Source organism: Ambystoma mexicanum, chromosome 1p, assembly GCF_040938575.1.
Source record: "Ambystoma mexicanum isolate Mex_15411 chromosome 1p, UKY_AmexF1_1, whole genome shotgun sequence".
Classification (NCBI taxonomy): Eukaryota; Metazoa; Chordata; class Amphibia; order Caudata; family Ambystomatidae; genus Ambystoma; species Ambystoma mexicanum.
In genome coordinates this window covers 1,289,948,548-1,289,967,384 of record NC_090921.1, presented here as the reverse complement: position 1 = coordinate 1,289,967,384, position 18,837 = coordinate 1,289,948,548, and the positions used below count along the sequence as shown (strand labels likewise).

General features: G+C 47.1%; 1 protein-coding gene across 7 annotated transcripts in view; it reads left to right on the top strand.

The window, feature by feature from the left end:
• The window catches only part of POLD1 (DNA polymerase delta 1, catalytic subunit), a 1,263,933-nt gene that overhangs the window by 322,355 nt on the left and 922,741 nt on the right, over positions 1–18,837 (top strand). For all 7 annotated transcript variants that reach the window (XM_069605393.1, XM_069605349.1, XM_069605354.1 and 4 more), the window contains one exon: positions 14,607–14,721. In XM_069605393.1, coding sequence (XP_069461494.1) covers positions 14,607–14,721 — 115 coding nt within the window. The remainder of the gene's footprint in view (positions 1–14,606; positions 14,722–18,837) is intronic.

Genomic DNA, 18,837 nt, shown 5'->3' with positions numbered 1-18,837 from the left:
ACACATCTGTTTGGGAAAGCAGTTGATGAGGCCCTCGAACATGCGAAGAAGGAGTTTGATACCATCAAGACTCTTGACCAAATTTCTAGGCCACCTAACAGACGCAGCTATGGCAATAGACGCTCCTTTCGTGGCCAACGCCAGCAGCAAAGCCAACAACAATTTTACTCTGCTACCAACTGGCCCTCTAACCAAAGCACCCAGTTCAGTCAAAGAGGCCAACGTCGTGGCAAAGGAAGAGGGCGCGGCTCCAGTCCAAAAGGCCCCACGCCCAATACCAACAAATGACCCAAAGATTCGGGTCCCCTCCCATGCATCACCGGTCGGGGGCCGGCTAACATCGTTCCTTTCAGCATGGGAGGGAATAACGTCAGACCGCTGGGTATTATCCACCATAGCCCACGGATACTGCATCGAATTCAACGGTTCCCCGAAATACAGACCCCCACGGAACCGATGCATGACACTGGAACACCTCACTATTCTTCTTCAAGAAGTAGAAGAGCTACTGAAAAAAGAAGCTATAGAGGCTGTCCCCCTATCTCAGGTAACAGAAGGTATTTATTCAGTGTACTTCCTTGTACCCAAAAAGGACTTAACCATGCGCCCTGTATTAGATCTGCGCCCAGCGAACAACTTTGTCAAACCCCAAAAGTTTCGTATGGTGACCTTGCAGGAAGTAATCCCACTGTTATCACAGGGGGATTACATGACAACACTAGACATGAAAGATGCATACTTTCATATTTTAATGTTGCCAGCGCACAGAAAATACCTCAGGTTCAAGATAGAGAACAAACACTATCAGTTCAGAGTACTACCCTTCGGGATAGCATCTGCACCAAGGGTATTTACGAAAGTACTGGCAGTGGCAGTGGCCCACCTGCGCAGATTATCCATCCCGGTTTACCCGTACCTCGACGACTGGCTCATAACAGGGGATTCTTACGAAACATGCTTCTCCAATACCCAAAGGACCGTAGACCTTTTGTCCCAACTGGGCTTCTCCATCAACGAAAAGAAGTCCAGCTTAGACCCCAGCCAAATCAAACAATTCCTAGGGGCTCTAATTCGAACAAAGGACGGCCTCGTCTTCCCCTCCAACGAGAGGGTCCAAAACATGCTGTTTCAGATCCCCCAATATGTTGCAGGTCGAGAGGTGACGGTACGCAAAGCAATGCGCTTGCTAGGGATGATGGCGTCATGTATTTATTTGGTACCTCACGCGCGCCTGCGCATGCGCCCAATGCAAGAGTGGCTCTACAGCCAGTGGTGTCAGGCCAGCGGACAATGGGACGATCTGGTGGTGGTCTCGCAGGCCTTGGTTCTCTCGCTACGGTGGTGGACAAAGGAAAACCTGGTTTTAGGGAAAACTTTTGCCACACCCGCAGTGGAAGCCACTCTAACCACAGACGCATCCCTTACAGGATGGGGGGGCTCACCTATCCCATCAAACTGCTCACGGAGTGTGGACTCCGAGCTTAGCATCCAAACATATAAACCTGCTGGAACTATTAGCAGTGTTCAAAGCACTGAAAGCCTTTCAGGAACACTTACAAGGAAAGACAGTGATGGTCCTCACAGACAGCACCACAGCCATGCACTATCTCAACAAGCAAGGGGGCACTCACTCCCCAGGACTGTCCAAACTGTCCCAGAATATATGGAAGTGGGCTCTCAAACACAACATGTTCCTACTATCACAACATGTACCAGGGGAACTCAATCTGCTAGCAGACAAACTCAGCAGAGACTTCCCCCTACCCAAAGAGTATGAATGGCAATTACACGAAAACATCGTCTTAGACGTCTTCACGCAATGGGGTTTCCCGGAAATAGACCTGTTCGCAACCCTGGAGAACTCACAATGCCAAAGTTACGCCTCCAGGCACCCCCAGAACCAGTCCAAGGGGAACGGTCTGTTGATTCAATGGTCAGGGAAATTTGTTTACGCCTTTCCCCCGACTCCCCTCCTCAGCAAAGTGGTGCACAAGATGCACCAAGAGCAGGTTACCATGATACTAGTAGCCCCAATGTGGGCCCGGCAGCCATGGTTCGCTCACTTGATGGAGATGTCCCTATCTCCCCCAATGAAACTTCCCTGCCCGTACAACATGCTGTCACAAGACAAGGGCAGGACACTGCATCCATGCCCTCAGACCATGAACTTAGCAGCCTGGCTCCTGCGATCATAGAATTTGGACATTTACATCTCCCTCAGAGATGTATGGACATCCTCAGGGAAGCCAGAAAACCTAATACTCGCCACTGCTATTCTAGCAAGTGGAAAAGATTTGTCATCTGGTGTAGAAGTAAGAACATCAACCCGGTTGACTGCTCTGCCACTAACATTATTCTGTACTTGACCCATTTACTGGATTCAGGTCTAGTGTTTAATTCCATTAAAGTCCACCTAGCGGCACTTTCTGCATACACCACTTCCCAACTTAAAGTGTCGTGGTGGAAGATACCAGTTATCAAGGCCTTCATGGAGGGGGTAAAGAGAATACACCCCCCGATAGCTAACCCAGCTCCCGGATGGGACTTAAACGTGGTACTTTCTAGACTCATGGGCACTCCTTTCGAACCCATGCACAAGGCAACTCTTAAATACCTCACTCTTAAGACTGCTTTCCTAATAGCTATCACCTCCATTATGAGAGTACGTGAACTACAGGCTCTTTCTGTACTAGACCCCTTCGTATCAGTTCACAAGGATAAGGTGGTTCTTCGCACACACCCAAGGTTTGCACCAAAATTCATCTCGAAATTTCATGTAAACCAATCTATAGAACTACCAACGTTCTTTCAAAACCCTTCCAGCTTGGGAGAAAAAAGTCTGCATACACTAGATGTACGCAGAGCTGTCATGTTCTACATGGAAAGAACCAGATCACTGAGAAAGACTAATCAGTTCTTTGTCTCGGTGGCAGCAGGAAGAGAAGGAGATGCAGTCTCTAAGTCCACTATATCTAGATGGATTGTACAATGCATCACTCTCTGTTACACTCTTGCTAAGAGAGAACTACCCTTCAAGCCAAGAGCACATTCCACTCGAGGCACTGGGGCTTCCATAGCATTCATTGCAAATGTTCCCCTTGAGTCCATCTGCAAAGCGGCTACCTGGAGTTCTGTGCACACCTTTACAAAACACTACTGTCTAGATGCACACTCTAGATCTGACTCCCAGGTGGGACAGGCAGTATTAAGACATCTTTTCTCTACTGTTCCTTCTCATAACCCACCGCCAACTCCGGGTACTGCTCGCTAGTCTATGCACAGCATGTGATTCTAAGCAGATTAACAAACATCAGAAGACAATGCATTACTTACCGTAAAAGCATTTCTGATGGTTGTATCTGCTTAGATTCACATGCGCCCGCCCTTCCTCCCCGCTCAGATGGAAGGAACATAGACATCCTCTACTATATTTCTCTCTTTTCTGTACTCATTCACGTCTAGAAGGCTCCCTCAGGGCAGAAAAATACAAACAGAGGGACCTCGACGCGTGAGGGATTGTGGGTACAACGCACGTCACTATAGGGATAGTGTTACAGACACGCCTTGTCGACGTCCCCTTTTCGACTACGAAAAACAAAATGCAATACTCCGCCATGACCACTGGATGTCGGACCTATGCACAGCATGTGCATCTAAGCAGATACAACCATCAGAAATGCTTTTACGGTAAGTAATGCATTGTCATATTTTTTTTCCTTTATTGTTTTGGTTTATACAAACCTTTACAAAATTTCAATTACAAAATTCATTACATTAAATACATAACAATAAAATGGTTTTAAAACCCGTTTCCAAACTCAGTTCCAAACACTTTACATTTTCAAGATAACCTTTGTCAATGCATCTACTACTTTACTTTCGGGCGAAAATGCATCAGAACAGCCTGGGTATGTTCCTTCTGCTTTAACATACGGTACCAGATTTAAGTTGAGCCTTCAAATGAACTTTTAGCGTACTTGACATACTCCTCTTTATATGATGAGCAGTGTAATTATTTGAAGGGATTGTGTCCTCCGACGTATTCCTTATCTTTGATAATTCGTCTCCAGCTTGCTGGCCTTGAAATTTTTTCTCTGTAGAGGGCGCTGCGCGTCGACGTCCACCGAGTCGATGTCCCTCGACAGCCACCGTATCGGCGCCGACTTCACCATGCCCATAAATAGCCATGCGCGGCGTCCGTTGCTCAGTTCCGTTTTTCCGCGCTTCGTGGGGCCTCGGAATATTGTTGCTCAGTTCAGTCAGATAAACCTTCTACATTTATTCGAATATACCAACTAGTTCTAGTTCTCGATGGCATCTTCATAGGAACCGACAACGCTGCGATCCGGCTTCAAAAAATGTCGAGACTGCGGTAAAAAAATGTCGATAACGGATCCACACAGGATCTGCTTGTGGTGCTTGGGAGCCGAGCACCATTGTTCGGAGTGTGAGGACTGCATGTCCATGAAGGTGAAAGCCTTGAAGGAGCACAAGGGGAAGCTCGAGAGAGGTAAGTCAGTCAAACCTCCTCAAAAGTTTTAGACTGAGTCGAAGCATTCGTCTCCTCGCCGTCGGAAGCATTCCCATTCTAGATCTCGAAGTAGCTCCCACCATTCGTCGTGATCGAGACACTCAAAGAAGAGATGTCGAAGATCCCCTTCCTCATCTTCGGTTTCCCCAGAAAGGGTCTCCTGCCCCACAAAACACAGCTCTCAGGCTGAGTGGGAGGAATTCAGGAAGAAAATGCTAAGTGTCTTCGAGAAAGCCGCCTCAACCCCCTCGAAGACAGCTGAGGGTGATACCCCAGGTGAAAAATCCAAAAAATCGAAACGCCGCTTGTCGCAGCCCCCGGCGAAAGATTCCACCCGAGAGCGCCACGGGCCATCGGGTAAGAAGGCACCGTCTTCGAAGATTCCTTCAAAGCCGTTGTCGAAGGGTTCTTTGACGCATCGGTCGATCGACGCCGATGAAAGAGAAAACCACGGCTACTTCACAGCCAACGGTGATACCACGAGCCTCCGGCACAACGCCGAGACCGTCGACACCCTCGAGTAGGATCCCGATCCTCTCGAGTTCTTCAAGGCCTCTTCCAGTTCTCTCGACGCCGTTCTCGGCGCCTTCGAAACCTGTCACATCGGCGTTGACGACATCAACGTTGTCTCGCCCAATAATGACGAATTTGGCTCCTTCTGCCTTGGAAATGGGTTTTACACCATTTCCGAGGTCACAGTACCCCGGATTATCTTCAATCTATGAAGAAGGGGAGGATTCTGAACAGAAAACCTTCGGGTTGCAGAGGGACCACACTACCTGTTTCAGAGGATTTCACCTCTGAGGAAAGACGGTTGAAAGCCCTACAGGAATCATTACATGAGGCAAGTGGGCTGGACACTTCCCCAGAAGTGTAATTTGTTAAACCAGACCCAGGGGAACATGCCGAAACACCCTATAGAACCCTGATGGCAAGAATTATTGAGTTTATGGGTTGGTCTGCACCTTCGCCTGTTTTTCAACAGGATGACCTGACAGACATATTAGACAAAGGTCCACAGGAGGATCCTGTGTTCCCCTTCCGTGCAGCCTTACAAAGAAAGATATCATCTAATTGAGAAACTCCTGAAGTTATCCCTGCAGTCAATAAAAGATTGTCAGCCAAGTATAGGGTAGCTGCGGCTGACCCTGAACACTTATCAAAACACCCGACTCTAGAGAGCCTGGTGGTTCAAGCGGCAACTTCGTCAAGAAGTAGGTCCGCTTACCCTACTGTCCCACAGGATAGATATGACGAGAGGTACGATTCTATGGCAAAAAGTCTTTTCGGCTTGTAGTGTGGCGTTGAAGTCGATCAACGCCACTTGTACGCTCGCCAGGTTCAGTCACACACTATGGGAGTGTGCTTCATCAGCGGCTGACTGCATACCCGAAGGTGAGGAAAGGGAAGCCTTCCTTAACATTATTAAAGATGGCATGTGCGAGTCACTTCAAACTGGCATCGATTCCGCTGACAGTATCAGCAGGGCCATGGCGGCAAGTACGACAATCCGCAGGCATGCGTGGTTACGAAAGTCTGGCTTTGCTCCAGATGTACAGGCCAGACTTTTGAATAGGTCCTTTGACGGCTCTTCTTTATTTGGTAAAAAGGCTGATGACAGTCTGGAAAAGTTGCAGACATCTAAAACAGCAGCAACATCATTAGGAGCTGCAATCCGCCAAACTCCTTTTCGCCCCTCAGGAACCTCTGGAAGAGGAAAGTTCTTTCACTGCTATTCCGCATTCGGGAAAGGTGAGGACAGCCGGCTCAAAGAGGCCAAAGGACAAAAATACTAAAACCGCAGCAGGTGCCTCTTTACCCTCGGCATCTGCATCAGCCGCCCCCAAACCACTCTGAGGTCTTTCCACACAAAACACCTGTAGGGGGCAGGTTAACTCACCATCTGACGGAATGGCAGGCTATAACGTCAGATGCTAGGGCAATGGAGGCAGTTGCCCAGGGTTACTGCCTACCCTTTCTACACATCCCTCAGAGTCATCCACCGGGGCACAGCTCTCTAAAAGTTCCATATCCGCTCCTCTTGCTGGAAATCATAGACCTGCTAGAGAAAGGTGCCATAGAACCGGTACCTGTAGCGGACAGGAACAAGGGCTGGTATTCCCCCTACTTTCTCATACCAAAGAAGGACGGAGGACTGAGACCCATCCTGGATTTACGAGAATTGAACAAGTTCCTCAGGAAGGACAAGTTCAAGATGGTAACTCTCTCTCAGATCCTTCAGGCCCTCCAGCTCCAGGACTGGCTCGTATCTCTGGACCTTCAGGATGCTTATTTCCATGTGCCAATCCATCTCAAACACAGGAAATACCTGAGGTTCGCAATTGGCGACTCTCATTATCAATTTTCAGTTCTGCCATTTGGGCTGACCTCCGCCCCGAGGGTCTTCAACAAGCTAATGTCGGTAGTGGCTGCGAGTCTAAGGAGGGAAGGGATCCACGTCTACCCCTACCTGGACGATTGGCTGATCAGGGCTGTATCTTCGGAACAAGCTCAGAGCCAGCTAGATTATGTCTGCCACTTCCTTCACAAACTGGGCTTCTCCCTCAATTTAAAGAAGTCACAGATGATACCATCTCAGAGACTCCAGTTCATTGGAGCGGTCCTGGACACTTCCCTGGGAAAAGCCTCGCCACCAGAGGTGAGGGCTCAAGATATTCTGCAGATGGTCAACAAGTTCCAAAATGCCCAAGGTCTCCCAGCCTTCGACTTTTTGAGGTTGCTGGGCCTCATGGCATCCTGCATCTTCCTTGTGCCAGAGGCTCGCCTGAGAATGAGATCTCTTCAGTGGGCACCGAGAACTCAGTGGTCGCAATTCTCAGGGAGAATGACAGATCTCCTCCGGATTCCGGACAAGGTAGCCCACGACCTTCAATGGTGGGCCTATCCAGAGAACATCTTGAAAGGAGAACTGTTTTGGCAACCATGGCCGGAGATAACAGTAGTCAGACGCCTCACTCACGGGGTGGGGAGTCCATGCCAACGACTTGACCATCAGCGGTCGTTGGTCTCCATCGGAGTCCAGACTACATATCAACCTATTAGAGCTGAGCGCGATCAGACTAGCGCTGAAAGCTTTCCTGCCATCAGTACAGGGGAGAAATGTCCTTATAATGACGGACAACACGGTGGCCATGCACTACCTCAACAAAAGAGGAGGCGTAGGTTCTTGGAGGACCAGCTTCTTTGTTTCCGCCGCTTGCGTCATCTTCCAACATTTTTATTCATCCCATGATCTCTGCCTGCATCATGTCCTGAGGAGGTCCTTTGAGGTGTTCGACAACATGGTGGCCTTTTCTTCATCATGCAGGGTAATCCAGCTATCCAGTCCAAGGAACAGTGTCGCCTAGTGTGGAACAGCCGACTAGCCTGACCCAAAATCCCAATGCTGAAAGTGACCGCTGCACAGGTGACCCGTGGACCGCCTCCAATGGAACCAAGACACAGAGCATGGGAGCCTATCGATTTCAGGAGTTGATGAAGTGGTCCCGGAGTGATTACTAGTACAGGGGGTGAGTAAACATACCTGTGCCTACTTGCCCTCCCCCATCCTCCTCCCCTTGCCCCACACTACCTCGAGAGGGTTTAATGGGTGCAAATTGTTTGCATTTCCTCGACCATGATCGGTGGCGTTCTGGTCAAGGATCCTCCCCTAGGCTTTCCTTATGGGGGTTGTAATGGAAAGGGTCTGTTATAGAGATTTATCGTTTTTGTGCTTCATCCCCTCTCCTAGTGAGATGTGACCCCCAACACTTTTTGCTGGACTTCTGGGCCTTTTTCATTTAATCCTGAATGAGTGGAGCCTTATTCCACTCATTCATTCTTGTGGGCTGTCTTTTGGAACTCTATTCTTTGTATTCTACCTGTACTATGGAGTATGTCTGCTCCATAGCTCTTAAAGGCATCTGTGTTTGACTACTGCAGCACACAGCTCCTTATGGGCAGTTTTGCTGCAGACCCTTAGGGTCCTCCTTTAAGATTCTGTTTCTATATCCTCAAGTACAGTTCTTAAGGATAGAGAAATATTTAGTATCTCTACCAAAACTCTATAGTCTGAGAGATTGGCACACACCTCCTTCAGTGGAGTGCCAAAGGGATACGTAGTATCTCCTTTTCTCTGCTCCTGTGACTTTTTTTAGTCACATACACAATCACCTAGTTATGGCTGGGGGCAGTGGACCTGTTCTACCAAGTATTGTGTATTTTATATACCGCAGGCTATGTCCATAGCTTCGGTAGTGCACAATAGGGGCACCCAAATACCAACTTGGGGCCTCCCTTCTTTTTTGAGCCATTAATAGCGTGGCGGTTCTTTGTTAGCCCTTCTACCATTCTCCGAGGGGGAGGTCTGTCTGTGTGTGGTTTGCCTTTGGCAGGAACCAGTAGCTATCCCTGCCTAGGCCCCAGAGTGTCTGGCAGGAAGTAGGGGAGGAGTCTTCCACCCCCTGTCCTTTGTCTGCCAGAGTGCCTGAATAGGTCCAGCTCCCACCGGGGGTCTGGCTGTCCTTATTGGACAGCCAAACGCCTTTTTCTGTAAAATGCTGAGCGAGATCGCAGAGGAGTGTGTGCTGGAACTGTATAAAAGGTGAGGCTTCTGGAGTGTAAAACAAGTCGACCACAGGAAATGGAAGTAACTGAAGAAGACGGCCAGCAACGCCCGCAAGACCCTTTGCAAGACTGTGAAGCGACCACTGCTGTCCTGACTTTTCTATGCGACAGAGGAGCTCCGAAGAGGACTCCTTCTCTTTGGCTGGTGGGAACAACCAGTCCCAAGACAAACTTTGAAATGAGCCATCTCCCGAGGTTCTAGGAGCTTCCAGAGCTGTGGTACCCCAATACGAGGAGACCGGCGGCCCATTTCGAGTGCATCATCATGAAAAGGCCAAATTCGTCCATATTTTTGCTGAAACCGTAAGGACACTACAGAGATCTGATCCAAATCGCCCAGACCCCCTCACCAGAGTTTGGGACTGCAGGAAGCGAAGATCATCGACCGGGCGATCTGTGTCCTTTGTTGATGCTGCTGAAAAGGCACCAAAACCGCAGGGTGATCCAAGAAGTTGCTGAAAGTCATGCTACAGGTCCTTCAGCGAGACTGCTGTGAGACACTGTCCATTGTCCTGCCTTTTGTCACCAGACCAAGGAATCCGGAGGTCGGGTCCAGGGCTGCCACATCTCGGAGAAGCCAACACGAACACTTTCTTCAAATCAAACACAAACACTTTCTTCAAATCAAAGGCACTGTGGAGAAAAAGGTATTGCTTACCTGATTCCAAGAAGTCGCTCCAGAGCGTTGGAGTGCATATAGAGGTGTCCAGGGCAACCCCCTCTTACCGCTGACCCAAGCCGCTGCTTTTGTTCCCTTCTCAAGTCCGTTTTTAGGTCTCATTTGTTAGCTGCATCAATAACTTTAGACACTGGAAGAAATCTGTAGGAACTCTTTGTAATTCGCTGTGTCTCAAGACTTCAAGCCCTCTCCGAACTATCTGCAGCTAGTGTTGGTTTTTTGTCTTAAGACTTGCCAGGTGAAGAAACAGTCTCTAGAACCTTGAACTAAGCTCATGTTGCACTAACCACTTATTTTCCTCACTTTAAGGGACTTTTCTATACGTGTTTGTAGAGTAAATGCATTACCGTATAACCTGTTGAAAACCGCATGAGTGCGCAATTACCGATAATGATAACCTTGTCTTTTCCCTGTCTAGCATTGCTACAAATGTAACTGTGAACAAACACAAAAGTGAAAGTGCCCTTTGAAGAGTATTATCTAGTATTCCTAAGTGTTTTGCCGTAAACGTCTGAAGTATTTAAAGTGATTCTGGTGTAAATATAATAAATATATATCTTTTATTTAAATATATGTGCAAGTGCTTCTTTGTTGTGCCGTCTAGCTAAGATTCAGTGTACTTACCTACAGCCCACATCTTCCTCTTAAAATAAACCTTACTGCTCTGCCACACTACCAAGGTCCTGAGCTAGTACAGACTAATAAAGTTGCGGGGTTGGGGGGGGGGATCTACAAACCACTGGGATAGCTTACTAAAGTCTTGCTGCCAGTAGGACTTTAGGAAAACTCCCCTAACAGGGTCTGCTAGCACTTCGAAACTGACTATTGGCTTTAACACTTGTTCAGACTCTCTCAAAGACTGCTAGCCTTCTGAAAAGAACAGCATTGGTGCCTGTGACTAAGGGCAGTAGGCCCTCAGCCTTTTTAACTCCTAGCTTTCCTACATATTGGGTTCCTAATTTGATTCTTACTTACCCTGTTCTTAATTCACTTGCTTTGCTATACTACAGTTTCTAAGATTATTTTAAAGTGCCAGTGCTCTGTAACTAGAGTACCCCAAAAGTGAATGTGTATATTAAAGTAGTGAATGTTTTTGTATAATACTTAACTGTGTTTTTTCAATGCTAAGTTTGTCTAAGGCCTAAAAAATTGTATTTAATTTACACAGTACCTAGCTTGGCCTGTGTGTGTTTAACTGAACCTTCAACGCTCTCCCAAGTCTAAGCCTGGCTACTCACTCTAACCAGATAGTTTTGCTAGGCATTACTGTCTTTCACTGTTCACAGGAATAGGGTGGCTTCTCAAAATCTGTCCACGGGGCTGATTCTGAAAATCCATCATAACAAGGGGTCTACACCTACTGACATCAATAGGGTGCTAACGCACGTTATATGAAAGAGTAGCTAAACCTCTTGCAAGGTAATTAGCATGGATGTAGCAACAAGTAAAAACTCTCAGGTAAGGTTAGCAGGGTGACACAAAGGTACAAGTAGGCCACCCTATGTAGAAAATAAACTACATAAATATACTGTAAAAAATATACATTTCTTATGTTACAGATATAGATCTCTCTCCGGTCAAATAATTACTTCACACATAACATATAGTATTTAAAAATGACATGGTAAACTATTAAAGCTGTAAATGTCTAAAGGTTTCTTCCCCACACCACTGCCTATATGTTGGTCAACTACCTCAGATAAGAACCCTACATAAATTAACAGGTGGAAGGAATACAAGAGACTCTAACATCCCTTGCTTTCTTATCTTGCTTGATCTCTCTTCTGCCTTTGACACGGTCAACCATGCCATCCTGCTCAACCGTCTCTGTGATAACCTGGGTATCACTGGTCAGGCTCTGGCGTGGCTGACTTCTTTCCTCTCCGACCGACCCTCCCAGGGCCTACGTGGGTCCTTCCTCTCTGACATCTTTTTCTCTACCTGTGGTGTCACCCAGGCATCTAACCTCTCTCCCTGGCTGTTCAACCAATACCTGGCACTCCTTGCCCACCGCATCGCCGCTCTGTCCCAACTTTCAGTGCTATGCGGATGATACACAGCTAATTTTTAGGCTACCCTCGGCCTCCTCCTCTCCTTCCCTCATCTCTGACTGCCATCCAGGAATGGTGTGCCGCCAACGACCTCTGCCTTAATGCCAGTAAGACTGAGATTCTACTCATCGGCACACACACTCCCTCCTTCCCCGCAGCTCTCTGGCCGGCCTCTCTTGGCCCTCCTCCCACTCCCACCTGCAAGGCTAAAAACCTTGGGGTCATCTTCGACTCTGCACTCTCCTTCTCCCCTCACATCTCTGACGTCTCTAAGAAGTCACACTACCAGCTGCACCTCCTCAGAGGTATTCTTCCTTTCCTCTCCTTCCCCCAGAAGCTCAGTCTTCAGAGCCCTGGTCCTCTCCAAGCTGGACTACTGTAACAGCCTCTGTCTAAACCTACCTGCCTCCACTCTCCGCCCTCTGCAACTTATCCAGAACAGGACTGCGAGACTTGTCCTTGGCCTCAAACCCAGGGATCGTATCTCTCCAGGACTGAAATCTCTGCACTGGCTCCCAGTGGCTGCGAGGATTACGTTCAAAACCCTCTGCATTGTACACAAGGCCTTCTGGGGTCTGGGGCCGCAATACCTTCAACTCTCTATTTCTAAATCCCTTCCTTCTCGAGCTCTTCGCTCATCTGTCTCCAACTCCCTTAGGGTCAGTCGCTTCTCCAAGCAACGAGTTGGTGGCAGATCACTCTCTGCGGCAGGGGCCTCTCTCTGGAACAGCCTTCCTGCCTCCCTGAAACTCGAGGAGAACCATCTCCGGTTCTGGAAACACCTCAAAGCCTTCCTCTTTGCTTCTGCTTTATCTCTTCCCCTCCCTTGCTGAATTCCTGACTGAAATTGCACTGGTTACTTGGCCACCCTTTCTGATCTCTGGCCCAGGCCCCGTCAATTACCCACCTGCACAGCCTCCCTGGCAACCCCTGCACTTGGGCACCGTTTTTCTGCATCCCTTCAGTCCCCTTACCAGAACTTACGTCTGCACTTCCTTGCACGTGCCACCAGCTGGCTGTTTTACATGTCTTATTATTCCACTTCCCATGTACTGCACTTTCCCCATTCCCGTCCCCCTGCACACTTTCCTTTACCCCCTTACCATGCACTTGCGCGATCTGAATGACACCTGGCCTAGTAGGATCGGTGTCTGACCTCCCTTTGTCCCCCCCCCCCACCCCCTTGCCTCGGCGCCTTGAAACACTTGTGTATAGGCGCATTATAAATGCCATATATATCTTATCATAAGCACACAGCCTAGCAAGACAGGTAAATCCCCTATGGTCCTTCACAATTTAGTGTCCTAAAGACCCAACCCACCCCTGCTTATATATAGGGGTACCTGGACCATGCGGTCAGCACCTATAGGTAGGGGATAGAAGAGAATGTGAAGTAGGCATTTCAACAATTACCCCCTCCCGCACCCCATCACTGTGAACTCCAAATAATGAGCCTGTGTTCTAGAACTTATTGACATGTCTGGTGGTGTTTTCGCAATGTCTTTCTGACATGGCCAGGTGTAAAGCTCTTTGCTGTATGCACCAGATTACAGCAAACCTTTCATTGTTCAGACAGATGTATCAGAAACAGGAATGAAAACAGTCTTGACTCAACTGGAAGAAAAAGGCAGCGAACACCCTGTAGTTTTAACCAGTTGCCACCTTAAGGGTTATGAGCAAGGGTGGGTCACTGTTGAAAAATGTACTGTGCCGTTGTTGTGGCTCTAAATGTTTAAATATGGCAACCAGCAGTGTGTAGGTGGCTGCCAAATTTTGAAATGATGCACCCCCTTGATTGGTAACTCTCATTTCAATTTTCCTAAATTGGGAGTCTACAACCTTTCTTTACCTAAACATAGAATGGACCTGATGCTTAAGACTTCGGCATTCTGAAGAAGACTGTGATGAAGCTCTTCTGCTGCATTTTACAGACACCAGTCTCTTCCTAGGTCTTCAAACACCTACTCTCAAGAAATTTAGGGAAACTGACTGTTGCGCCATTACCCTGCTGCCCCCCCATTCCCAGAGGAAGCCCTTCTGCTCATCTCTGAGCTGATCAGATAGAGCTGAGTGCACCAAAGAAACAGGAGTACCAGTAATTGATGGAGCAGAAGACGAAGCCCTATTTTTCTTTTTTTTTTAACCGTTTTTTGTGGTCTTATTTGTCCTTAACTGTTCAGCTACATCTAATATTGGGTGAGTCAGTAGAAGCTTGTGGGAAACCATGCTGCTTAGCTTTGGGCCAGTCTCTCATCGCTGGAAATGAACTCAGAGGGGGACTCAATATTTTTTTAAAGCCACTATCAAAAGCTTTCCCACATATTCTAGGACTAGAGTTTGTTTATATAATTGCACCAATCCTAAAATATGTTGGGAAGGGTGTTTAGAGTCACCCTTAATGTTTTTTTCCAGCAATAAAATCACATATGATCAAGAGAAACCATTTTAACATTTGACAGTTGCATTATCCTAACAAAATATTTTATACTTAAAAAAAGGTCCTTGTCGGTGGGTGTTTCTCTGACCTGGACAAATGTGTCACTATTAAACAAAGACTCCCTCTAACCTGAATGCAGATTATGTCCCTATGTGCAAATGGTCTACTGACCTACATTGCGTTCAGAGGAGAACGTTGAAATCTGATCTTTTTGTGCTGGGTCTAACATTTCCTGTGTGTTTGTTTACATATCTCAATCCTCACCTTCGGTCTTGCTTGTAGGTTTATGGTGGATAGTGATGTTGTTGGATGTAACTGGATCGAGCTCCCTGCTGGCAAGTACCGACTCCGTGAAGAGGTGTCATATGGAGACTCTTCCAGAGACAGTCCTGGCAAGGTTTGTATTTATGTGCATTCATGCTACAGGGTGCGCTTGTGTGACAAAGATTATTTTGTTTACACACAGGCTTGTCTGCCTAAGCATGCCTTGGGTCTGTGCTCAAGCATGCTAGTCTCCTTTTTGGTTAGGCATGCCTGTGCTCTATGTGCACATGGACTTGAATGCATGCTGGTGTATTTTACAAACATGCCTGTGTGTACAAGCATTAATATGGGTTTGTGTGCATGTGAGAGAGACACATATATAAAAAAAGATTACTTCTGCAATATGGTTACATCAAACTTTACATCGGAAAACGCAAACACTGCTTTCCTCTAACCTTTGTTCTAGTCCATGAAAGTGCACTATATTTGGCTTGCCAACTCACCTGGCCAAAACTGAACACGCATGATAAACCTGGTGAGGTTTCATCAACATTTTCATACCTAAACTGATTTCTGAAGAGAACCTGTTTTTTGCATGTGGCTTTCAATAGAGGCCGAAAAATGCTCTATTTAGACAATGATCGAGATCGCAAAATTGTGTGGTTCGATTTTTTGACACATTCTTAGGCCTTAGTCTGAAGTCATGCATGTCGCAAAGGTGAATTTGAGATGATCGCTTTGATTTTTCCCCAAAATGCACCGAGGTACCAACTAAATAAAGAATATATCACAAAAACACCTGCAGAAATGAGTGCAGCCCCCAATGTTCTCACGCGCACTGTAGGTTTGAGGAACAAAAGGTAATTCAACATATATACTGCCAAATAACATCCATTCTGGAAAACGCACATGATCTGCCACATCAACCACACAGTATTGCCACTGCATATGCACAGTAGGGCAAAAATGAAATGTGAAATATACTACAAAATAGAAATGATTCAGCAACACACACAAACCTGCCCAAAGGTCAGAGTCCAACACCATTCTTCTCATAGCTAAGTATTATCTGTACAAAGGATACAATGGGATTGTTGTGGTGATTAGTTTAAAGCTATTTAAAAGTTCTACCACAATTTACCCAAAAATAGCCAAGTTTTCTCCTTTCTTCCAGACCCGAGCCTAACCCAGGGGTAGTATACCCAACCCAGGTCCCACAACCAAAGGTGAGTAAAATGGAGATGAGAGACAAAGGGACTTGTTCCAAAAGTTATCCTATGGAGGACAGTGTGGGGGACAAGAACACTAATGCTTACTTTACCACCCCCTGACCCTGATTTTCCGAGTTGTCGGTGTGGATCGTCGGGGGGGGTGAGGGGGTAGCTGCAGGAATTCGGGGATAAGATGACTTGTGGCACAAGCTGGCAACCACCAAAGTTTCAGATTCTAACGCAGAACAGCAATGCTTCTGGCAGGGTACGCCACACTAGCCAGTGAGTCCATCGGGCAGTCCAGGGACAGTTCCAAAGGCTCTGAAGGGCTGGATCTTGGAGAATGCATCAAGACTAGTTGGTGAAAATCGCGATTAAAGCTTAACTGCTGAGGAATGTTGAGAAGTAAAGATAGAATACCTTTGACAATGGTCCGGCACTGTAAATGTGCTCAATCGAAGGTCTCTAATGTATCCCGCCAAGAGAAACGAAAGTAGAAGATTGATGAGAACAATTGTGTGAAGTGAATCGAAGTGGTCCTGCGACGGCTTAAGCAAAACCCATCGCACATTAGAAAGTCTTCAATTCTGATATCAAGAGAATCTCAACCCGAACAAGGGAGATCCGTGGTACGAGCCTGAACGAGGGAGCCCAATTGTGAACATTGTGGAAAAGGGATCAGAGCCCGAGTGAGGGGGATCTGTGGTCCGAGCCAGAACAAGGGAGACCAATTGTGAACATTGTGGAAAAGGAGTCTGAGCCCGAATGAGGGGAACCCGTTGTGAACTTGTGAATGTGAAAACCCTGACAAAGGAAAGCAACGTTTGTTACATCCAGCCCTCTGCAATAAGAGACTGTCATTGGGAGAGAGACTTTGGCGGAAGGCACTGATGCCTATGTTTTGAACTGTTACCTCGTGGCCAAGAAGCCAGAGTGTGTGCGAAGCTTGCACGTGCCCCCTTGCCCAGTCCTGAAAACGTGGGGAAGGGGAGCCAACTGCTCAACCGTCCTGACTTATTATTTCTTGAAAACATTTTGCATACACCAGTGCCCTTTTATTTGACAGAGACTTGACTAGGATTGCGTTATTTGATGGTCATAGCTTGCGCCCATCCTTAGATTTTCGATTAGATAGGGGTTCAACCAACCCATTTGAAGTTCAATAAACACCCCTGAACTGTGATAACTTGTGTCTGTATTCATTGTTTGATACCATACCTTCCTTACAACACCCACCCATATTCAGCCAAGCGCAATGGGATCAAAAGGAAGAAACAAAATTAAAAACAGTGGAATGAAAAATATTCAGTGAAACACAAGATTATCTGGTGCACCCAGCTTTGTAGCAGGGTTGCTCACATGCCAACAAGGTCGCAGGGACAGCATGAAATATAAAATATACCGCAAAATTATATATTTCGAATGGATGGTGTCCTACCAAGTATTCCTCATCTATAGATATCTTCCCTTCTAGCGTCAGCTGCTTCAGCAAACATTTTTCTGCAGAGGGCGATGTGTGTTGTCCAGGTCGACTTGATGTTCCTCAAGGGCCTCCGTCTCAAGGTTGATGTCATAGAAGGTATAAGTAGCATGCACCGCGCCCAGTTTTCAGTTCAGTTTTTTCACGACCGCTTCCGCTTCGGATACGTCACGCTATTGGTTTCCTCACGAAACTGCGACACACTGGAGAAATGGCCTCATCATCCCCGAAGAACGGGTTTAAGAAGTGTATTGATTGCGATGCCAAGATGTCGATAACTGAGCCACATCTGGTCTATGGCATCTTGGCGTCGACCACAGAACTGCAGACTGCGGGTCATGCCAGTCCATGATGGGTAAGGCGTTGAAGGAATGCAATGGGAAACTTGCAGCGGGTAGGCCCCTCTTGAAATCCCTGTACACTTCCATCGAAGATGCGTTCGTCGGTTGAGTAGGGAGACTCTCTGCGGAGGAAGGGGTCAAAGAAACGTTCTCGAAGCAGTTCACACCACTCCTCATCTTCATCTAGAAAGATGAAGAAAAGGCACCTTCGATCCCCTTCCTCATCCTTTGACTCCTTGCCGGCATGCAAGATAGCCTGCCCAAGTAAGTCGGTGACTCGGCCGAATGGGAGGTTTTTAGGCAGGAGATGCTTAAAATCTTCAAGTCGACGACAGGCACAGTACTCGTCCGTCAAGGACCCCATCGATGCCAATAGTGTCAAAGTTTGTGACACCAAACACGTCGAAACCTTCGATACCATTGAGGGAAATCGAGAAAACCTTTAAACCACTCTATAAAAAGGATTTCTTTAAGTCCTTATCTTCCATTTTTGAAGAGCATCGGATCAGGACACACCACACTTCGGGCTCGAATATGGAACCCCTAATGTTCCTAAGGCCCTCATTTCTGAGGAATCTAGAATGGGGGACCTCTATGAAAATCTGCAGACAGCAAGTGGCATTGATACCTCGCCGAATTGGAGTACGGACAGCCAGATCCAGCAGAACATGCGGATGCTTCCTGTAGACAATTGATGTTCAAAGTATCCATCTGAATTTTTGGGATGTGGCAGGCCAGCTGCTCTGTTTGACCAAGATGATCTCACTGCACTGATATCTTGGATAAGGGACCACAAAAGGACACTATGTTGCCTTTTCACATTGCCCTGCAAAAGAGGGTTATGGCAAATTGGGAGGCTCCGGAAACAAGCCCGGTTGTCAACAAAACGTTTACCAAAAAATACAGGACTTCCAGCAGTGATGTTGAGTACCTACCAGACACCTGACACCGGAAAGCTTGGTGGTTCAGACGGCAACTACCATGTCGAAGCAAACAGCATTCCCCACAATACCGCCAGATAGGGATGATAAGTGTTATGACACAATGGAAAAAAGGTGTTCTCAGCCAGGAGTTTGGCGTTAAAATCAGTCAATGCCACTTGCAAAGTTTTCATTTACCTTTATGGGACTGTATTTCCATTGCTGCTGAACACATTCTGGAGGGAGGGGAAAGAGGGCTTCCTGAACATTGTGAGAGATGGAAAGGAGGCAATGTGC